Raw genomic sequence first — 15,343 nt, 5'->3', positions numbered from 1 at the left:
GAGAACTATGGCACTGGCTAGATAGATGCAGAATCAAGGAAATGACAGATGGCTTACTAGAGAAGTGTGACAGAGGAGAAAAGGGCAAGGGAGTAGAGGTGTTTGCATGATTTTGGAGAAATGACTTGGGGTGGGTAGTGCGTTAACGCTGTTCCCTGTGGGGACTGCACAATAGTCCAAGTTTCCTGGAAAGTCTACACGTGTCCTGATGTGAGAAGATTCCTCCAGAAAGCGCTGGGTCTTCCTTGGGCTGCAAATGGAGAACCTGGAGCCGATTCTCCACAACCGCGCTGATGGAGGCCAGGGTTATGCATTGATTGGTCATGAATTGATTCATTTGTTCATTGAGGAAACATCGCTGAGCCCACTCTGTGCCAAGTGTAGTTCCAGGCCCTGCAGACACAGTGCAAATAAACCCCTCTCCCCTGCCTGTAGAGGGCGGAGCCCTGACAAGCAAACTGCTGGGGGTGGGACTAGCAGGCTGGCCGGCTGTTTCTTAGATGAATGATTTGAACCCATTTCCAGGAAGTAGTTGGTATATGAGTTTCTTGAGAAGGTTCTTGGAAGGAAGTGGGGTCCAGGAAATGAGATGGTGGGTGAAGGTTGCGGTAGTATCTGGGTGGGCAGGGAGGGAGCTGACCTGGAAAATTCTGCTGCTGCCACAGCCCAGGGCTGGATGAGCTGGAGTTGGAGGTTTGGGAATTTATCTGGGTGAGGAATCTGTGACGTGTGAGGGAAGCCCTTGGGCTGTGCATGGCTCCTCACAAATACTCTGTCCTGGACCCAGCAAGTGTGGGTTTTAAGGCCCCCAAGTAGCCTTTGCTGCTCAGTTTCAAGAGGGAGACTTGGTTCAGATTTCTGCTCACCAAGCTAGTTTGGATAAATAATTTAACCTGCTGTGCCTGTTTCATCACTAGAAAAATGAGAATTGTGAACATTCCTACCTTACAATGTCTGGAGAAAATGAAGGACAGTAGCCCCCCTCCATCCACTGTTTCACTTTCCCTGGTTTAAGTTACCCACGGTCGGTCAATCATGGTCCAAAAATATTAAATGGAACATTCCAGAAATAAACAATTCATGAGTTAAATTGCTCACCATTCTAGTAGTGTGATGAGATCTCACAATACCCTGTTCAGTCCTGCCCGGAACATGAATCACCCCTTTATCCCACATATAGTATCCATGTTGTATACTGTCTCTGCCTGGTAGTCACTCTGTAGCTGTCTGGGTGAGCAGATTCTCTATCTTAGTATCGCTGCACTGGTATTCAGGCCATTCTTACAGTCGCCTAACACGCTGTCTCAATGCCTATGTTATTCACCTCACTTCATCTCTTTGTGTGGGCATTGGATCATCTCACATGATCACAAAAAGGAGTACAGTATAAGATATTTTGAGAGAGAACACATTCACGTAACTTTTATTACACTATATTGTTATAGTTGCCATTTTATTATAAGTTATTGTTGTTAATCTTTTATTGTGCCTAATTTACAAATTAAACTTTATCATAGGTATGTATATATAGGAAAAAACATGGCATATATATATATATATAGGGTTTGGCATTATCTGCTGTTTCAAGCCTCCACAAGGGGTCTTGGAATTTATCCTCCATGGATAAGGGGGACTACTGTAACTGATTCAGTAACTACTTCCTAGGATTTTGAAAGACCTCTGCATGGGAGCTCTGGGACCAAAAGGACCTGGGTTGGAATTCTGATTCTATTTTAGGGGTGTGTCTCAGTTTCCTGATCTGTACAATGGGGATAATTCCAATACCTGCCTTCTGAGGCATCCAAAGAAGGAATCTGTGTAATCTTTGAGAAGAGTACCTGGGCTGGAGCCAGCCCTGGGTGCCAGCTCCTGTTAGGAGACAGTGCCTTTTGGCGTGCGTGGCTGTGTCTGCAACTCTGTGATAGTTTATCTTTTTTGCACAGTTTCGCCTGGTGGTGAAGACAGCCCTGAAGCTGCTGCTCGTCTTTGTGGAGTACTCGGAATCAAATGCACCTCTTCTGATTCAGGCTGTCTCTGCTGTCGACACAAAAAGAGGTGAGTGGTCCCCGCCCCCTTATTTCATCAAAGTAAAAATGTCTGATGCAGGAAGGCATCCATTTTGTATCTGTTCAAAACAGAGAATGAACAGAATTCCCCTTGTGTGGACTTCCCACTGCAGGAAATAAATTTTTTATGATAGTAAGTATACAAAGATTAGAGATGGAACAAGGTTTGACAAAGAAAGAAAAGCACTCGTTGGCATACCCAGGACAGACCTGAACCTGAGCTTGTTTTAATGCTTTGTCCCCAGCCTCCATCACTGAACACATACCCTTCTCCTATTTTCCCATCTTCTCTGGGTCATCCTGTCTCCTTCCTCCCTTCCTTTCACACATGCTTTATCTGCTCTGACCGTTAGATGGGACCCAAACCAGGGCAAGTCTATGTGTTTCTTTCTAGCATAGCATGTTGTTATCTAGTGCCAGATTTGAAATCCCTTACGGCCAAGAGTAGATCATAGGGCCAACTGAGAATCCTTAATGAAGACTGCCAATGGCTCAGAAACCAGTGTTGGTATTTCCAAGGCCGGTGAATGAGGTTTAAGGCCAATGGTGGGTGTTTGGGAAGACAGCGAGGCAAATCCTTTCATTGATTCTTGGAGGAGTTATGTTCCATCCCCCAGCTCTGGCAGTTACTTTAGGATGCTGAATGGATTCTTCATCTTCCTGTCCTAAATTTCAGGTAACCCATGGGCTCTATTCATGGGGGCTGTGTTAGATGGGACAGCCTTATCATGACCTTGGAGTTGTGCTTTGACTTAGTTGAATTGGGAACTCACAGTTGCCTTCCTTGGACTTCACGTTTCGTGGAGGGCATGTTGTAGGGGTAGAGGAGTGATCCTGAGGTGAACCCAGGGTGTGACACCCACATCCAAGACCACATCTACTGGTCCAGCCAAAGGCTTTCTGCTGTACTCAATCTCTCCCCCAAGGCAAACTGATGGCCATCTTTTTTTCAATTTGTAAGAAAAGAAAGAAAGGAAGTAAAGAAGGAAGGAAAGAAGGAAAGAAGGGAGGGAGGGAGGGAAAGAGAGAGGGAGGGAGGAAAGGAAAGAAGGAAGGAAGGCAGAAAACCCCCAAAACTTAAAGAAACGAATGGATTGTTTTCTTAATTTTATGGTTGTTTTGCCTATAAAATTTCTTAAATTTTTGGCAACTGCTGTCATCTCTCTGCTGCTGAGCGCTAGCTACCAAAAAAATAAAAAATTAAAAAAAAGTGGGGGCGGGAATAGCACTAATGGAAAAACTCAGATGTAGCTTATCACGTGGTTCAATAACATGTTTCTCTATGGACATGTGTGGTCTTGGCCATGATTTTATAATGCATGCATATAACATCATCCTATTTTACTGCTAGTATAATTGTTCCTGAACCCTATGATGGAATTAAGCATATAAATATATCACGGTATTTGCAGAGAACATCATGACTTCCAGGTGTGTTTCCACCAGGAGGTTTAGAAGCAGCTCTCTCCTTCGCTCTCAGCTGGGTGAGAGAGTAGACGAAGGTGCCAGAGGTGACCGAGGGCCAATCGTGCATGTCCATTGTGCACAAGTTTATATATAAGCCATAAATTTTACTCCTCAAGAGGCTTTAGACACATTCCTCTGGGGGTTGAGGTGGAGAATGGGTGTGTTAAAGTATAGACTGGTTGTTTTAATAGAAAGGAATTCTTTTGGTTGACGAAACTGTCAGATTATTTAAAGAATCAACAAAGAAAACCAACGAATAAGTTACTACCACCTACAGCAAATGAAGTTGTCCCAGAATAAATTCCCCTGGTGCTTCATAAACATCATGCATGGGTTAACGGGAAGGGTTCATTCTGTGAGTGTGGACAGTTTGCCCTTTGGCTAAGAGTGGACCAATTAGGGAGCAGGGGTAAAAGCAGAAGTATCTAAGTTCATCATAGGGACTAGTAAGTATTTACGAATTAATGAAAATTAAAAATGCTCCATTTGATTCAGGCAATTGGCACTTTTGCTCAGGGGCTGGAATAAAAACTTCAATTCGAGCTAGTTTCTGGGGCATGACACAGAGGCTCTGTGCTGTACTCAGTCTCTCCCCCAAGATATAATGATGGCCATCTTTTCCCAATTTGTAAAAAAAAAAAGAAAAAGTAAAGCAGACAACCGTTTGCTCAGACTGCTGGGTCATCTTTTTTGCTTGGATCTTCAAGTCACTTTCCCTTTTTAGTGGACAGGGCCTGGCAGGAAGAGAGAAAGGCAGTGAGTACTTACAAGCCTCATAAGCCTTTGCTTTGTCATTCCGCTATCAAGGAGACTCCCTTTCCTTGAGCTCTTTCCTGTGGTAATTGACAAGAAACTGGTGGAGAACTCTCTGCAGCCCTGTGAAGAGTTCTGACTATATGGGTTTACCTCTCAGAGAGTGGGGCAAATGACCAGACTGGGGAACTAACCTGTTTTGAAATTTCAGTCATACATGGTGAGCCAGCGCTAATTTGGTTCAGCACTACTTTTGAAGAAGTTTCATTTTTCATTTGAATATGAGGTGATGAGATATGACATAATTCTTAAACATGTGTATCACACATGATTAACAGGGGAAAAAAATCCAGCCATCCTTTCAAGCTATCCTGTCTCTGACTTCTGCTTGAGGATATATTGATCTGTGAGGAACGCACAAAGCGTGGTGGAAGTTAGGGGTTGACAGAACTCAAGCTCTATATCTATTATTTATAGCCGAAGTATATATGTTAAATGTGTTTATCCATTGTGTTGAAAGACATGGAACATGGAACGTACTGTGAGGACTTTCTGTTCGAGTATTAGACCAACTCGTGTACAAGGCATTGTGCTACACATCTTATTTTCTTTAGGGTTTAATACAGAGACTTCGGAGGAAAGTAAGAGGGAGAAAGTATTGAGCTATTTATTCTGTGTTTACTTATTCTGGATTAAGAGAGAGGCACTGCGGTTTGGTGGGAAGAGAGGGCTGGCCTGGGAGCCTGGGTAGAAGGCCTGTGGGTAAGTATGGGTGTCATCACCACCCCCAACCATTATTCCAGTTACAGCGACTGATATTGTAGTGCCTACCGTGTAACAGACACTATGCTAAGCATTTCTCATATACGACTCATGTAGTCGACAAACATTTAAGTACTAAATATGTGCTTGAAACACCAGAGAACAAAACACGCTCCCGCAGAGTCTGCACTCACTCCAGTGTTTGGGGGTGGAGTCAGAGAGAGACAGAGGATCATGATTAAGTAAATTATTGTCTTCTAACGTATTCCATCAGGGCTTAGACAAAAAAGGTGAAATGCTTTATTTCAATGATATCTCTCAGCAATCCTATAAGGTTGTTACCATCACTTGATTTAGATGCATTTCCGGAGCCACCGTTCATTCCACAACTGTGGGCTTCGTTATATGAGGAGGTAAGATCATATGATTTATGATTCTAAGACAGGACCCCCATGCCCCACCCGCATATACACGTGTACACATAACCACTGTGTGGAGTAAGCAAAGGTGACTGTGGGGTGACCTGGGCCACTTATTCTGGTGGCTGCTCTTGAGAAAGTTGCAACTGCTGGTTCCTAACATAGGCCAGCTTGAGCCCGGCCAAGGCTGTTGTGTGGAACCAAAATGTTCCCTTTACCTTCATTCTTTGAAACATTTCCCATTTTTGGGTCCCCAAACAATCAAAGGAGAAATGAACATTCACCCCAACAGTGCACAAAAATATCCACATTTCCAGACTTGAAATCTTTAAATGGTAATGAAAGAATCAGGTATCACAGCTGAAGAACACACTTCTCAATTAAATGAAGCCAGTGTTTGTGTGTTTTCATTATAAAGGATAAAATGGTGCACAAGTGTGTCTTGTCTGTGACAGAGGATATAATCTGGCTACTTCCCTCTCTCCAAGTGCCTGCCTTTGCTTGTTGGCCTTTTCTTATCTAGGCTCTGTCTGGCACCTTTGGCTCCAGAGTACACAAGCAGGAGGCAATTCTGGGCCCACTGGCACCACTGGAGATTCTTAGCTGCAATGCTTTCTCTCCTGCATGGCCTTCCTTTTAGCCATACGTGGGTAACCCACTAGAACAAGCACTTTCTGCTGAGGTTGGGTGCCGAGTGGGAATAATAGAAGTTGCCCTTGTTATAAACACAAGCAGAGCCATTGACGGGGCTTGAACTGCACCTGGACAGTGAGACTCAAGACCTACTGACCACATCGACTGACTGTCCTGAGGGCAGAAACGGTGACTTTGCTGGGCTCTGAAGAACAGGTGAGGACTTCAAAACAGTTTGATAATAAATATCAGCAAGGAGACAATTCAGCAGTTAACAGTGGAGGATCGTGCTTTTACGTTCAGTGTTAGAAAGGGTTGTTGAAGATTGCCTCGTTCTGACCGACTGGGGAACTTGGCCAAAGGAAAAGGCTTGTTGTTTGCGTGCTATGTGAGCCAACGGATCTCTGCATCTAACTGCATCCATGTCTTTCACACTGTACAGTGCCTGTTCCTTTTAAAAATTCTCCTGTCTGCTCTCCTTTTCTTACTGTGTGCATTTGCCCTCTGGTTCATTTAAAACTGCTCCAGCTTAAGCCATGTCATGCCCTCTCAGAGGTCTCCATTCACTAGTCAGTAGACATTTTATTGAGCACCTACTATGTGCCAGGCAGTATGCTGACAGCACGGCGATAAGGCAGGTCCCATTGCCGCCCTTGGGGAATTTGTGTTCTCAAGGCCAGGAAATCAGCTCTGACATAACCCATCCCAGAACCAGCCCTTGGAAGCCACTGGTTTTAAGTTATTTCAGAATTTACTTTTATCAGCAAAAATAAGCAACATCTCTTTGAGATCTTTATAGAGAAAGCAGGAAAGAGCTTCGTGTTCCACACCCCCACGCCAAGGGCAAGGCAGCACTTCACGTCAGAGATTTATCTCAGGCATAGGAAATTGTGTCAGGGCGTTGTGCCGCCTTTGCGGCCTTGGTGGTCCTGAATGGGAAGGGTTTTCCTGCCTTCTCCTGGAGCCAGGAGCTAAGCACCCATGAGCCTTCGCCTGCAGAGCCTCGTTTAGGAGCCACCTCTGCACCAAGCCCTCCACTACCATCCACACTGCAGGAGACCTCCCTCCCTGAGGGACAGGCTCAGCTAAGTGCTTTTGCCGTTCGAGTGCTTTTAGTCTGTGGTGACCTGTGTTGTTACGCATGTGCCTCACCGCTCCATTAGATTATAAACCTTGTGAGGACAGCCTCCCACCAGACCCAGCTGCTCCTACTTGGTTGACGCTTTAAACAGTATTTGTGCCTTGATTGAACGAGGTAATGTACTTCTGTTCTTAAAATATTTGCTAGACGGGCGTTTCACTGTTCGTTCTTGGAGCCCACTGCTAGCATGAACGTAAAGACCTCCCACTTCCCCTTTCCTGGCAGGAGATCAGAGCATAGCATGCCGATGTACAGAGAGTACTTATTGAGACTTTCTGCCCTGGGAGAGTTAAATGCGTAGCCTAAAAAGCTGCACATGAATGCATTTTTTAAAAGTTACATATGTAATATAAAGGGAACTTTTCAAGCAAATTGATAGGTATCCTGACACCAAAGAATATACATTTTCAAGTGAACAAGGATAATGTGCTATATTGTCACCTGATTAGAAGCCCGTGTTACGCTTTGAAATTCGGTGACTGAAATTTGGCGCCATCTTTGGGTGAAGAGTCTTTAGATAAACTGTGATGTGAGTTTGATAAGGTCAGATGAATGCCGGCTCCTAATGATTTTGTGCTTTATTCATAGGAGTCATACCCTGGTCAAATATCATGGAGATCCTGGAGGAAAAGGATGGGGTTGACACAGAGCTGCTGGTGTACGCGATGACGTTAGTGAACAAGGTTTGTTGGTGTTTGTTATGGGTTGAATTGTGCCCCCCCAAAAGATATGTTGAACCCCTTCTAAACCCTGGTACCTGTGAATGTGACCTTCTTTGCAAATAGGGTCTTTGAGGCTGTAATCATGAGGTTAAGATGAGGTCATTAGGGTGGGCCCTAATCCAATATGGCAGGTGTCCTTCTAAGAAGAGGAAAAGAGACACACTGGGGAAGACTGAATACACATGTCCATGAGGAAGACAGAGGCAGAGACTGGAGTGGTGCGTCTATAAGCCAAAGAAGGCCAGGGATTGCCAGTAGCTAATCTAGGATGAGGCAAGGAAAGACCATCCCCTAGAGCCTTCAGAGAGAGCATGGCCCTGCCGATACCTTGATATTAGACTTCCAGTGTCTCAAACTGTGAGACAATAAATTTATATTGTTTTAAGCCACCAGTTGGTGGCACATTCATATAGTAGCTCTAGAAAACTAATACAGCATGAAGATCTAAAATTTGTCTTCTGAATGATAGCCACGTCATGTGGACCCCATCGTGGTGGCTGGTACCATGGCCGCACTGTGCTTCTTCGCAGGAGAAAACCCTTTACACCCATGCACGATGTGTGTGCCTATGTGCTGGTGCATGTACGTGTGCAAGCCTGTGACTGTTTGCACGTGCCCTGTGCTTTGGTCTTGTCTCAGAAAACCAGAAAGAAAGGTGACAGTGAGAATTTTATGACTACTTTTCTATCAAGATGTCCTCTTAAAAACATTTTCCCTTAAGAATATAAATTAGCAAGTTTTACTCTAAGGAAATAGTTCACAGGAAGAAATGAACGATTCTTATTCCACTGCTTATTGAATTCTGACTGCTGAAGGTGACATAAGGATTCCCAGGGGCGGCTGTCATCCTCCTTTTATGGTGGTGACTACACCCTTGTGCTCTCATTCCTCCCATCGCCTCCCTCCCTAGTCACCATCTTGGAGGGCAGTGGTAGTGTTCAGAATCCATCCCAGAGATGCTGTCTGACCATGGCTCCCACGCTGGCCTGGCACAGCCTGCTCTTGGGACTGGAGCTCCTTCATTCCACTACCTCAGTCCCTTCTTTCTTAATGACTGAGGTTGGGATGAGGGTTGATATCCTCCAGATTGCTACACCCTAGACCCCAGGCTGCATGGAACCGCCCCCCTCCCAAAGGGCTTTCCTTTGTACACTCCAGGCTGCTGGGGTCGGCCTACAGAGAAGACCCAGAATATCTACCTGACGTGTAACAGGAGAAACATTTCTCCTGATAAACCTGGGACAAATTAGTAGAAAACAGCATAATTATGTGGAGTCACTTCTACTAGATATTAAAATGTTGTACAAACTTTAAGGATTAAAACAATGTGGTCGTGGCTCTTTGCTTGGCAGACTGATGATTGCAGCAGAGGAGCTCTGGCAGACAGATGATTGAAACAGACCCCAGTGCACAGAACAACTCACCCTGCTATTAAAATCAATGGGTTAGCTTCATTCATGATTGGGAAGGTCTTGCTAGATGGAACTAAATAAAAAACATACTTTGACCATGTACCAAAATAAATTCTGAATCGATTAAATAGTTCAGTGCAGGGGCCATTTGAGATCTTGCTCCCTGGTATATGTCATCAGGTTGGCTCAAATAAACTCTTATTTAAAAAAAAAAAAAGATTTCAATGCAACCTATCAAACCATAGAACAATGAGAAGGAGTTAGAGGTGAATATGAATTGGCCTCTAGTAGGTAAAGGTTATTTTAATAATAAAACCAGTCAAGAAAAATTCCAAAGGAAAGGACTTAAATATTTCAGTGTACAAAACTCTAAAAGATCTCATTTATAAAACGAAAACCACAAATAAAAGCTAAAAGTAAGTGACAAACTGGGAAATTGCAAAAAATGGGGCAGAAAATGATAGTATCCTAAATATATTAAGAACCCAGTTGAAAAGTTCACATTAAACCTACTAAGATGAAAAGAAATACATAGTAAAACCACGAGACATTTTCCCAGGTCACGTTGGCAGTGATTGCTTTTTAATGAAACGCATTTGTCAATGAGGACACAGGAAACACTGCTACAGACCTAGTGGGGAATGAGCGTCACTTTTGGTAGATGATTTTGCTTTTATTTAGAAATCTGTGAGTTCATTTTACCATGCAATTTTCTGTTGGGCTTTTAAAGATTAAGATCATCAATTTCCCGTCATTTTCAGTCACTGACATTGTTTTAGAAAACACTGAGTCCAGCAGAAATGGCATTTTTGCTCTTGGCAAGTGTTTTCCATTGTAATGCTGTCCATCTATTGGTAGAGGCCATGCTCAGCTGTTCTAATGAGCCTGGCAGCATCCACCTGGTGTGGCCATTCTGCTGCCAGTCACTGGCAAGGACTCAGTACGTGTCACACTCTTTGGCGTCCATCACATGGCATTTAACGTCCAGGAATTCCTTGCTTACTCTTTCTCTGCTGGCAGTTCTGTCTCATCTTTTGTTAGTTCTGGCCCAGGGAAAGTCTGGGAAGGTCCTGAGGACATTACTCCAAATGTCATCTTTTCCTCAGGAAGGTCAACAGACTGCTGACACCCACACTGGGCTTGTTTTCTGTTGAATTTTAGTTGTGCTTATTACCCCAGTGAGTAAAATCCTGTAAGATCCCAAACAAAATAATGATGTGAAATGTTTTGTGGGGCTGGAAAAAATTCAGACTCTGAAATCTAGGAAATTATTATATTGCTTTTCTAACTTTTCTCTCAACAAAATAAAAAACTGGCCTAATGATATGGAGTTCAAGACATTAACATTTTTATGACAAAACAAGGGGACTAAATTCTATCCTGCTCATGGTTCTGAGACTGAAGTATGCTCCCTTTGTTAATTAAACAGGGACTTTAATGGGGGAGGGGGTTTCAAACTCCAGATTAATCCCCACCTCCAATCCCATGTTGTCAGAAGATCAGAGGGAGTATCAGAAACTATCCATTTCTCACCCTGCAGCTTATATAATGAACCGTCTTGATCCAGCTGCAATTCTTTGTGTGGAAATCCCCCACTTGGGGGTGCTCAGGTATTGACCACCTTGTAGAATAGGATGAGGCAGATGTGGGGGGGTGAGTTACAGGGGTGTTACTGTGGGACTGGCTTACAGCATCAGGGAAGGGGGACCCCAGGGAACCCAGGGGAGGGATTCTACTCTAGCAGAGCCAAGGGGGTATGTAACCCGGATGGGATGCATGCTGAGTGTTGCCTTTGTTTTTATATTTTATCTTATTGTTTTTTTAATTACCATACAGCAAAATTGACTTTTTTCCCTTTGGTATTTAGCCGTATAAGTTTTAACACATACGAGTATGTGGCTTTGGATAGCCTTCATAATGAGGATGCAGAACATCTCTCCCCAAATCTCTCTATTGTTATCCTTTTCAAGTGACATCCTGATCTCCTGTTCATGCCCCTGGCCACCACTGATTTATTCTCTGTCACAATAGTATTGTCATTTAAAAAATGTCACATTGTGTAGGATGTATCCCTTTGATATTGGCTTCTCTTAGTATAATGCCATTGAGATTCCTTTCTGCTGCTGGGCAGTATCATTGTAGATATACCACAGTTTTATTTCTTCACCCACTGAAGGAGATTTAGGTGTTGACAGCTTTTGGCTTTCACAAATAATGCTGCTATGAACATTTGTATTCAGGCTTTGGCCACATTGGTTTTGTCCTACAAGAAAGATTTGATGGAATCAGTGAAAACCCAGGGAGAGGAAAATAAAATGTGCTTTGGGGAAGCGATGTCTTCCTCTGAGAGATGTCTGCAAAGATTTACCTGTCACAAGCCCTGGCAAGACAAGGTCTGAGAGAAAGCAAGAAGTGGGTCCTGAGGGGTCACCAGAGGTGTCAAGAGACATTTGCCCCACAGACTGTTCTGGAATAGTTGCCATCTTTGTCAGAAGTAGGCACCTTAGCAGGGAGGTGTCAAGGTCGAAATAGGGGGACAGGGCTCAGGGAGAGGTGTGACCATGGCAAAATGGCTGAGCATGTTAGAGAATAGCTATAACGAGGTGAATAAGTGAATGTGTGTTTCTAGGATGTGTCTATTCCCCTCCTTGTGCAGGCAGAGAAGGGAGCTATATGTGTTTGTGGTGGAAGGCCAATTCCCCTGTAGCCACACACGAAAGGTGGGGGTACGCAGTCTTGGTCAAGCCAAAATTTTCACAGTGGAAATGACAAATGACCTCTTAATTCCTTCAATTCTGGGCCTGTTGTTGAGTCAGGGCTCCATGGGTCTATTTGGTTCTATAGACGTATTTGTTTATTTAATGATAATCCCTCCAACCCATCATGGTTGGGCTTGCTCAGGTAATGGGGATTAGGTCTAGGAATTCAACCTGTAAAGTTCTGAGAAGAAAAGACCTCAGTTGATTCTCACCAAGGAGAAAAGGAAAGGAGGGGAACACAGAGGGGAGGAGACTGCCAGAGGTCTCTCACTGTGCCTCATTCTGGCTCCTGCACTGTTTCTAGAAAGTTTTAAATCTCACACCAAATGTCCACTCATTGCGTTCCCCAAATTATGTGTTTGGCAGACTCAGCAGTCAGTTAAGCACCTTCAATCATTAGTTCTGCCCTGGCCTTGCTATCACCATTTCCATCTCCTCATCTTTTAACAAGTTGAAGAGTTTTCACTAAAACCAAAGGATGAGCTTGTTCTGATGACAGGCTTCTTTCAATGGATGCATACTTTTTCGGTGAACATTGGGAGCTGGGGACAGTTCAATGGACTTTTGTGCCTGCTAATGCCACAGTGACTCCTTGGCCTGAGAAATGTGCTTTCACACTTGGCCACTTCGGTGTGCGCCCCTATTTATTACAGCTTCTAACTGGTTCATAACCTCCTGTTCTTTATCCTGCTCGGGCCCCTAACTAATTAAACTGCTGCATCCCAGATATTTTCCTTTGTTTCTGATCTCAACAGCAGTGAGCTGTGTCCTCTTTGCTCACCATGGAAAGGAAAAAGCCATTGTTTGCGTTATGAATAAAGGCATGCGTTTCAATATTAATAGCCCTAAAAATACAGGTGTTATATAGAAGTTGATATAGAAGTTGGTGCTGTGAAGTGATTCTTACAAAATTGTTGGTCTTTTTTCTTCCAAAACAAGTCACCACGTATACAATAATTTTGAAATATATGTGGGATTCTTAGAAATCCAAAGGTAGTGAAATAAATAGGAAGTAAAGACTGGTGTCTGAAATTTGAAGCTAGAATAATTTGGGTAGAAGGGATGAGTGTATGAGGAAAGGAGACTTAGAATAGCAGCTCCGAGCACAAGCTTTGTCTTAGGTCTTCAGTAACCTCCTGTTACCCCAGGCAAATACATCCTTTCCCTCTCAGCCTTTATCTCTCTCTTATCTCTCATTTATAAGTTAAGCACTTGTAGTAAATCACCTCAAGGGTCCTTCCAGTTCTGAGCAGAGGCCAGGTGTGAGATCATACTTGTAAGAGAGGCAAAATTCAAAGAGAAGTCAGCGTTTTCTTTCTTGGGTTACCATTATTTTTATCATCATCACCATCACCATCATCCTCTCGTCGTCATCATCATTATTGTCTCGGGGTTGCTTCTTTGAAATTTCTCTTTTTTTCCTAAATTTCATAGACCAAGGGGAAGCCCTACCAAATTGAAACAAAAGAGAATCATCAAATGGTTATCACTCCAGCTGCTGGTAAATTGATTTTAACAGGAGTTTCTGATCGCTGAGCATGTTGGTTTCCTACTGCCGTGTAACAAATTACCACAAATTTAGCAGCTTAAAGCAGCACAGATGTATCATCTCCCAGTTTCCATGGATGGTGTCCAGCACTGCCTAGCTGGGTCCTCTGCTTCCTTAGTCTTACCAGGCCGCAGTCAAGGTGTTGACTGGGGCTGGAGACTTATCTGAGGCTTGGGGGCCTCTTCCAAGCTTTTGTGGTTGTTGGCAGAGCTCATTTGCTTGCAGCTGCAGAACTCCTGGTGGCTTGCTGCTGCTTCGGGGCCAGCATCATCATCACTCTTCCAGTGTCTGAGCTCAGGAAAGGCCTTCGTTTCCCTTCAAATGGCTCACCTGATTAGGTCAGGCCCACCCAGGATATTTTCCCCTTTGATTAACTCAAAACTCAACTTCTTTGGGACCTTCATGGCATCTGTAAAATCCTTTCGCCTTTGCCAGGTAGTATAACCCCATCATAGGCGCGTCCTGCCTATACACTGAAGGTGGTGGGATCTTGGGGTTGATACTGTTTACACGAAAGAACACTTTTCTCGAATGAGCTTGTCATTTGTCTTGCTCTGTCCCATCTTGTTATACACCTGGCCACTGGCACCCATGCAAAAAAAAAGAAACTGCCTTGAGACAGTTCCCTAAGAACTGAGAAATGTGCTTTCTTTGTCCAGACGCTGTCAGGCTTGCCAGACCAAGACACCTTCTACGACGTCGTGGACTGCCTGGAGGAGCTGGGCCTTGCAGCCGTATCCCAGCGGCACTTGAACAAGAAAGGGACGGACCTGGACTTGGTGGAGCAATTCAACATTTATGAGGTAACGGACGATGCCTTTTGGACGGCATCTCACCGCCTGGACCAATGTCGAAGGCTGAGGTAAACATGCTCTGGATCCGTGGCTCTGAGTGTGGTGGAGCAGCCCCCGTAACACCCGGTAGCTTTTCAAAATGCAAGTTCCACGCTCCAGCCCAGTTCTGCTGAGTCAGGGTGGGCCCAGCAAACTGTTAGACAAGCCTCCTGGTGATTCTGATGCATACTCAAGCGGGAGAAGCACTCATCCAGGAGAAACTTGCTAACTTGCTTGCTTATTAATTGATTGATTGATTGCTATTTTATTTTAAAGAACATGCATTCTGTCAGCAGCACTTTCATTCACGGAGGGAGGCAGGCAGGCAGGCAGGCAGGGAGAGAGGGAGAGAGAAAATTTCTTATACTTGATATGGGTAAAAGTGGAATAGTAAAATATCAGGCAGGGCTGGCCCTGTGCAAAATGAAAATGTGGGTGAAAAAAGTGCTGTTAGAGATACTGAACATCTTTTTCATTTCTTTCTGCAGTCTCTCTCACCTCATTATTGTGTTTTTTAATTTGTTATTTAATGTCATTATAAGGAAATTGAAAAATTAAAATTTAAAACCACTAGCAGGAATTTTAGTGTTCACCTTTGTTTTATGTGATGGCAGTTTCAGATGCAGATATAAGAACATTCAACTTTTATGAAGAATCAGCAAAATTACCCAGTTTGTTTTTGTCGCTCCTGCATGCATGTGTATTTTGCCCCTACCGGAACAGTGGAAACACTGTACAAAGCTAACTCAGCTATTTTTTGCTTCACTTCTTGGTATATGTTTATTCTGTCAACACTCTACTTTCAACTTCCGGATGAGTAAGGAAGA

At 43.9% G+C, this 15,343-nt stretch overlaps 1 protein-coding gene across 9 annotated transcripts in view; it reads left to right on the top strand.

Moving 5' to 3' along the window:
- The window catches only part of FHOD3 (formin homology 2 domain containing 3), a 430,821-nt gene that overhangs the window by 262,010 nt on the left and 153,468 nt on the right, over window positions 1-15,343 (top strand). For all 9 annotated transcript variants that reach the window (XM_081079071.1, XM_081079070.1, XM_081079067.1 and 6 more), the window contains 3 exons: window positions 1,944-2,055; window positions 7,830-7,924; window positions 14,343-14,486. In XM_081079071.1, the coding sequence (XP_080935197.1) occupies window positions 1,944-2,055; window positions 7,830-7,924; window positions 14,343-14,486 (351 nt within the window). The remainder of the gene's footprint in view (window positions 1-1,943; window positions 2,056-7,829; window positions 7,925-14,342; window positions 14,487-15,343) is intronic.

Source organism: Rhinolophus hipposideros (assembly GCF_964194185.1).
Source record: "Rhinolophus hipposideros genome assembly, chromosome: 17".
Lineage (NCBI taxonomy): Eukaryota > Metazoa > Chordata > Mammalia > Chiroptera > Rhinolophidae > Rhinolophus > Rhinolophus hipposideros.
The sequence above is the reverse complement of the archived record's forward strand: the minus strand, read 5'-3'. Positions and strand labels throughout refer to the sequence as shown.